The sequence below is a fragment of the Numida meleagris genome, chromosome 16 (genome assembly GCF_002078875.1).
Source record: "Numida meleagris isolate 19003 breed g44 Domestic line chromosome 16, NumMel1.0, whole genome shotgun sequence".
Lineage (NCBI taxonomy): Eukaryota > Metazoa > Chordata > Aves > Galliformes > Numididae > Numida > Numida meleagris.
The window spans coordinates 6673928-6681368 of record NC_034424.1 but is presented as its reverse complement, the minus strand read 5'-3'; the positions used below and the strand labels follow the sequence as shown (position 1 = coordinate 6681368).

At 49.1% G+C, this 7441-nt stretch overlaps 2 protein-coding genes across 2 annotated transcripts; one reads left to right on the top strand and one right to left on the bottom strand.

Annotated features, from left to right (window-relative positions):
- On the bottom strand, positions 59-3211 carry SURF2 (surfeit 2). The gene is made up of 6 exons (XM_021413863.1): positions 3051-3211; positions 2675-2829; positions 2278-2381; positions 1686-1895; positions 919-1091; positions 59-158 (listed from the first exon to the last, which is right to left on the bottom strand). Exons 1-6 carry the CDS (start codon positions 3135-3137, stop codon positions 75-77), a joined length of 813 nt encoding a protein of 270 aa, XP_021269538.1. The 5' UTR covers positions 3138-3211; the 3' UTR covers positions 59-74.
- On the top strand, positions 3219-6939 carry LOC110406853 (surfeit locus protein 1). Its single transcript, XM_021413862.1, has 9 exons — positions 3219-3387; positions 3646-3724; positions 3846-3973; positions 4342-4424; positions 4516-4707; positions 5243-5315; positions 5653-5815; positions 6108-6189; positions 6487-6939. Exons 1-9 carry the CDS (start codon positions 3325-3327, stop codon positions 6551-6553), a joined length of 930 nt encoding a protein of 309 aa, XP_021269537.1. The 5' UTR covers positions 3219-3324; the 3' UTR covers positions 6554-6939.

Here is a 7441-nt window from a genome sequence, read left to right as displayed (position 1 = left end):
TGAACACTTGGGTTTTGTGCACCATCTGGAATTGCTACGCAAGAGGCTTCAGGCTGCATTCTTACCATGAACATTTATTTACCATTGGTTGTTTTCTTGAAGTTTTTGGGTTTTCGATGACAACTCTTGAATTTTTTCTTTGAAGGGCCTGACTGCTTCTGTAGAAAGAAAAAGTCCATCAGCTTTTTCCAGAAACTAAACCCAGGTTGCTTAAAGAGAAATCAAGTGTGGTCTCCTTTACCAAGAGACAGAACAAGCACAGTCCAGGGCACAGGACTAGCCAGGATGTTCTCTTGCCTTATCCTACAAGTTAGCATCTCTGACAGGCATACAGTTTCATTAGATGCAAACAGTGACCATCTCTCCATAGAAATGAACCTAAGCTTCACCCAGCCTCAGCTTTCCAACTTGATATGATTGGAAAGGGTCTAGCCACTCCCTCAGAGTTTCCTGACAGAGTTTATCCACTTTCATGTATATAACACATCTGCTTCCCAAACTGAGAAGGATCCGGGCATGTCCTCCTGTGAGTACATCCAAAGGCAGGACCTGGCCAGCTCCTCAAGAGGCAGAAGGTGTAGGAGGACTCGGTGACTTCAGAAGTGTTTAGCTAGTGTGTGTGTGTATGGAGGGGAGGATTACAGAACCCACAGTCTCACTGTTAAGACAGTGCAGCAGGATGAGCTATTTATACAGGCAGCAAGAGCCCTAGTTGGAGCAGACAGGATAAACATTTACTGCTAGTAATTCACACCTCAGGATGCAAGTCAGTGGCTGGCACATGGGGAAAGTATTCTCCCAAATAGATCTACACCTTCTGCTGATTCTCAGACGGGAACAGATCAGACAACCACCTACAGGATAGGATGATGGCTGTTCGTGCTCCCCATCTGCTACACACAGCAAAGTGACTCCCACCTTTCCCCTCTTGCCAGCTGCTCTGCTGACATCCATTCTTCCACCATCCTCTCCGTTCACGTCACCGTTCTCCCAAGTCAGCTCGGCCCCATCGTCCTCGCTGTCTGTCGCAAAACCACCATTGGCCTCTGTGTTTTGTGGAGCTGCTGGGCTTTTTTCTGGGAAGAGTTCGGCTAAAATACAAAGATTTAGCTCAGGATGAGTTCTTTGTGCACACAGGCTCTGCCTACCCCAACCTTATTTTCTGCTCATCTAAGCCAGTTCCAGCCTCCAAGGATTAGCCCATCATATATGTCACTAGGGAAACAGTCAGTAACAAACACATGGATGTTTTATTAGAAAAATGCCTGGTCCTCTCACTAGCCCAGTTGTGGGAAGCAGGCAACACAGACAGTTCTGGGGTCCTAAAGCTCTGCTCTCCTACAGCAAGGCAGTGTTTTCCAGATGTGAGTGGAATGGCCTTACCAGCTCCTGTCAGGCTGGAGGACATGCTGAGAAACAAAGGAAAACAGCGATACCTAAAGCAAAGACCAGAGGATCCTGCATCCCTCCCTTCACACCTTACAGGATCCAGCTCTGGTATTACTTAGCGTCAACTGCTATTTCACATTCAGCGGTGGCAAGCTTTTTCCAAATCCAAGAACCTCAAACAGGATGGGGGTCACATCTCCAGCATGCGAGCAGACAGCAGCAGTATAAAGGCGCTGCGAGAAAATGAGCTGACAAACTGCCTTCAGGACATACATGATACCAGCGTTCTTACTCACGTGGGTACAGATCGCTCATGCTGTCGTCCGTCTCCTCTCCATCCTCCTCCTCATCCGTCCTGGGAGACTTTGGCTCCCAGAATTCTTCTGTTCTGGAAGGCTGCCTGCTCCCCTTCATTTGGTCGTCAGCGTGCTGTCTCCGCTGCTGCTTCTGCTTCTGCCGCAAGCAGGCAGGGACATACTCCACGCCTTCCTTCTGGCACTTCTCATCTAATGGTGCGAGGGACTGAGCAGCACTTGGCAAAGCTACCCAGCCCCTGGAGTCCTGTTTACTTCCAGTTCCACTTTACATTAAATGCAACTCAGAAGTAAATCAAGCTCCAATAAACACATAATCTACATGGTACTACGGACGATGGAAGATGTTAACGCAGACACTGCGGGACACGTTAACCCCATATTCCAAAGTATTTGCTAAAGAAGCCAAGCGCTCCTTACACTCAGGATCTTCCTTCCAGCTGAGGTGCATACACAGCAATTGCAGTGAATTGCTGTCAGCTAGAGAGAACTTACCCATTCCCTTCATAGACTGGAACTTCAAGAGCTTAGGGGGAAAAAGAAGCTTTTCTGGAGGTACAGCCAGCCAACTTACATGCTTTCAGCGCCTTCTGATAGCGTTTCCCTTGGACGTGACGCAGGACGTGCTCTGGAAGCTTGTTGATGTGTCTGAGAGTGAGCTTGCAGAACAGCTGATGTCTGAGACACAAACAAACAAAAAAAAAGAAATAGCCACCAGCAGAGTTTAAGCGTGCTACCTAATAACCTGGCTGTGGCTCCAGGCAGCCTGGCCTAGTGGTTGGCAACCCTGCACTCAGCTGGGGGGTTGAAACTCAATGATCTCTGAGGTCCTTTTCAACCCGGCCATTCTATGAACCTTTCACTTACACGTACTGTGCTCAAATGTAACAAACACTGCCAGAAGACTTGCCCAAGTAACCAAGAATTCCATAAAGCTCAGCCACGGAGACTGGACGCACCGGAATACCTACAGGTTCTTTGTGCTGGGCACTATATGGGGCTCGAACGTGCCATAATCAAACTCTCTGGATGTCTTTATCAGCCGCCGGTACTTCTTGCCGTCGGTGTAAGCCTGCAGCTCTATCAGTCGGCACGGCAGCTCGTGGCCCGTCAGCCGGCACCGCACCTGAGAACGAGGAGTCCTGGTCAGGGAGCCCAGGGATGGCCCTGGGGAGACCCCAGCTCCTGCCAGGACCCTCCTCCCTCACCCTCCCCCATTTCCACAGCGGGAGAAATCCCCCCCCGGGCCTGGGGGCTGAGCTCAGGGCCTCGTTCCCCTCACGGCCCCTCAGGGGAAGCGGCCCCAACAACCCCCCACAACTCCCACCGCGGACTGCTCCGGCCCACCTTGCCCGACTCCTCGAGGCTGAGCAGCGGGTGCTGGCGCAGGAAGAGCCGCACCTCCTCGGGCACCTCCAGACGCACCTCAGCCATGGCCACGCCGCGCTGACAGCAGCACCGCAAGGCCCCAACTCACCATAGAGAGGCGCTGCCAGACAGGAGCCGCCTCACTTCCGGTACGGGCCCCGCCGGGAAGCGGCGGTACCATAGAGAGGGAGAGCTAGAGGGGCGGCCGCCGGGGGCAGCCTGGGCGGAGTGGGGCCGGTGGCGGTGTTGCCCCATGGCGACGTGGGGGCTGCTGCTGCGGGTGGGGCCGCGGCTGCTCGGGGAACGCCGGGTCCGGGTGAGCGCTGGGGGCAGCGGGCAGGGCCTGGGGGTGGGCTCTGAGGGGGGAGGGGAGGGCCCCGCTGGGCACCGAGCAAGGAATAGAGAAGGGAAGGCACTCGCCCGGCATTAATTTAAAAGCAAATGACAGTGCTGCGTACGTTTGCTGATAGCACATATGGAAAGGTCGTTTGTTGCGGTGGGACAACCGATAGCATCGAGATGGAACGTGTACAATGTAGAGGGGCTGCAAAGGATGTTATCTTTGTTTCCTTAGGTATCGCACTGCTTGCTCCGAAGAACGCTTTTTGGATATCCCCGGACGAAAGCGGGTTGTGCTGGGACCCAGCAGACAGGTGAGCAGAGATCTGCGTGCGGCTCTGTCATGCTTCAGCCTGGCGCTGAGGGGACATTTCCTCCGGAATTCAGCACCTCTCCTCCTGCGAGTGCCCGGTTCCTCATTCTGCTTCTCTGCAGATGTTGGCTTGAGGCTCTGCAGGCCGCGAAGCTCCACCACAGCTGCCGGTGCACCTGGAGAGGACATCTGGCTGAAGTGGGGCCTCCTCCTCGTGCCCCTGACCGCGTTCTGTCTCGGCACGTGGCAGGTACCGATACGAATTCTGTTTCTTCCAGAGATGAGCGCTCTGGGGCTGCCAGGGTTTCCACCTTTGGCTGTTTGATATAGTTTGTACCGTAGGCAGGGTAAAGATTCGCTGATATTTTACCTTTCTGCTTTCCCGGTGCACACTTGTGAGGTTTGTGCGGGTCCTTAATGGAGAGATTCATTATGTAACGCTTTCAGTATAAATATTTCCCCCAAACGAAGTCAGCAGTCTCCATTTTCATAGCTCAGTTTGTTCTGTTTCAGGTCAGGACAAACTTATGACCAGGAAATAGATTTTAAGGCTTGCTATGGTCGTTATATTGCTCTGTTCTACCAGTAGGAATGACTTTTGTGTCTCTGTACTTTCAGGTTCAGCGTCGAAAGTGGAAATTAGATTTGATTGCACAGCTGGCATCCAGACTTTCGTCAGAGCCCATCCCTCTGACATTAGAGTAAGGAAGCTGAGAAGAATTCCACAGTAAAATCCCCCAGTGTGATTTGCCTGTCACAGCTGTGATTTTCATTTCACTTTGTTATCTACAGCCCTATGGAGTTGAAGGAATTGGAGTACAGGCCTGTAAAGGTCCGAGGGCATTTTGACCACTCCAAGGAGCTCTACATTTTACCACGGTCACTTGTGGACCCTGAGCGAGAAGCCAGAGAAGCTGGGAAGTTGACATCCCACGCAGAAAACGGAGCAAATGTCGTTACTCCTTTCTACTGCACAGAACTAGGGTAAGTTAAGTGGTGGTTCGCATGAGCAACTCATTTCTTTTTAAAAAAAAGTTGAATCATAGAATCACCTAGGTTGGAAAAGGCCTTTGGGATCATCATGTCCAACCATCAACCTGGCTCCTATCCTTAGTCCCTTGGTGCCACATCCACACCTCTCTTAAACACCTCTAGGGATGGGAGCTCCACCACTCCCCTGGGCAGCGCCATCCAAAGCCTCATCACTCTCTCCATTAAGAAACTCACCTTAGTATCTAACCTAAAAGTGCAGCTTGAAACCATTTCCTCGTGTCCCATTATTTGTCACCTGAGAAAAGAAACCGTCACCGTCCTCACTGCAGCCTCCTTTCAGGAGTTGTAGAGAGCAATTATAGCAACTGGGTTTGTGTAAATGTCCCTCTCTTCCTTACAATGCATCTTTCTCTTAGCTGCTTGAGGCTTGACTCCAAACTGTATTTATATTTCCTTGTAGTTGTAGACAGCAGCAAGAATTTCCTTTAATTCATGAGGTGTGTTTGTCCTATTTACCTAACTCTAGGGTCACGATTTTAGTCAACCGAGGATTTGTGCCCAAAAAGAAACTGAAACCAGAGACCAGGCTGAAGGGACAGGTAAGAGGGATACAGGAAAATCCTGCGTGTTGCTTTCTAACCTGTGCTTACCCAGAGGCAATTTGGACAAACTAAGAAAGGCAGCAGCCACGTTCAGCTTCGTGAGTCACTGCACTTCTTAAAGGTGCCTTTTCTTGACACCTTTGATTTAGTAAATAAGGCATTTTTATAAATAGTTGTTCTTGATCTGCCTTTTTCCCCTGCTGTGTTACGGCACTGTCCCACTGTGTAGCACAACCTGCTGACTTATAACCAGACCCCACAGGTGATGGATTTTTCTACCAGGACCTGGTATGCTGGAAACGAATCTTGATTCTTTTTCTCCTCTTCATTTCAGATTGAAGAAGAAATTGATCTCACGGGGGTGGTGAGGTTATCAGAAAAACGGAAACCCTTTGTACCCGAAAATAACATTGAAAAAAACCGCTGGCACTATCGTGACCTGGAGGCTATGGCAAAGGTGACCGGTGCTGAGCCCATCTTCATTGATGCCGATTTCAGTAAGTCCCAGAGGAACCCGAATCCATAACCAATTTATGTCAGTCTCCCCCTTTTCTCTGTTATGTATTTCCCTATGCCATTTCCGGAGGTATCCCGCTTTCTAAGTTTACTGTACGTGGTTTTGAAGGCACAGCCACTGGCTTTGCTGGTAACTTGGGAACACTACTGCCCAGAGGAGTGGGCTAGCTTTGTGACTCACCACACACACGGAGTTGCTCACTTGACAGAGCACGGGCAGCCCTGGGCTTTGCAGACCAAACATTTGACTCGTGCACTGTGCTGTACCTGCAGGAAGCACGGTCCCAGGAGGGCCCATTGGAGGCCAGACAAGAGTGAGCCTGAGAAATGAGCACATGCAGTACATCGTGACCTGGTAAGCTACCTGGCCAGCAGTCTGCCTGACCTTGGTTTTTCTGGACATGAAGCCTTAAACTGCTTTCTGTTGATTCCGCTGAAAGCAAGGAAATAATTTTTCCCTGGCATTCTTGCTCCTGCATCAGGGAGACTGGGTGAGATCTTCAGCTGCAAACTGTTTTAACCTAAATAGTATTTCCCAGATAGTTTGAAATAGCTTTATTAGTGAACTGCAGCTGACTTAAGGAGGCTTAATCAACCTTGAAAATACCGTGTGTATATATATATATTTTTTTTTTTTTACTTTTCATCACAGGTATGGTTTGTGTGCTGCAACTTCATTCATGTGGTACAGAAAATTTATACAAAAAATACCTGTATGAGGACAAGGATTAATATCTACTCTCCTGTACTGTAGTCAAGACTGCAGTCTGATCAATCCTGAAGAATTCAGTCTCAGGGCACGGGACTTCCCAGCTGATGCTGGCAGCAGTTTGAAAGCACTGAACTTCAGAATTAGTGGTGGCTGTTGAGACACTTGCTTACATCAGCTTTCTGGATATCTCAAGGATGGATTTTCCTATTGTTGGGCAGAGTTTGGTCACAAGCTACAAAACCTTTTCTTCTCCACTGCTGTGTTTTTTATGCTCCGTCTCAGCAAATAACAGCAAGGGATTTTATGAATCAAAATTTTTCAGAGTAGTCATTCCTGAAGTCAAGACTGATGCACTGCAGTTGCATCAGGATCAATAAAACAGGCCTGCAAGTACTTGTCTTGTCATTTACGTTGCATATCTTATAACTTAAGGGGCAGACCTGAATTAAATGTAAATATTCTGGACTCCAGTCTGAGTGAGACAGCATTCAGCTTTACAAGAACACTATCAGGCCTAGCAGAAATAACTAAGAGCTGCCTCAGCTTGGGCTGGAGCCTTACCAAACTTGGTTGCCTCCAAGAATTCCACAAGACCGAGTTGACAGTCAGCGAAGAACAGAAGGACGAGTAGGTTTAGATACTTCCTCCATTACTTTAGCATGCCTTTACTGACCGTCTTGTAATGAAAGAGGCATTACAAACCTCTGAAGGTCCTGATCTGCTTAGTCCATGGAAGTGTCACAACTCCGTATATAAACATGGCTTTATAAAATGCACGCAGTAATTAAGTCTAAGCAATAATGACGACTTACAGTTATTTCCAAGTCAGATATCTGCATAACTAAGTTAGGCTTAAAGCCTGAAATAGCCTAGCCTAGCCCATTCAGTGTTAGGA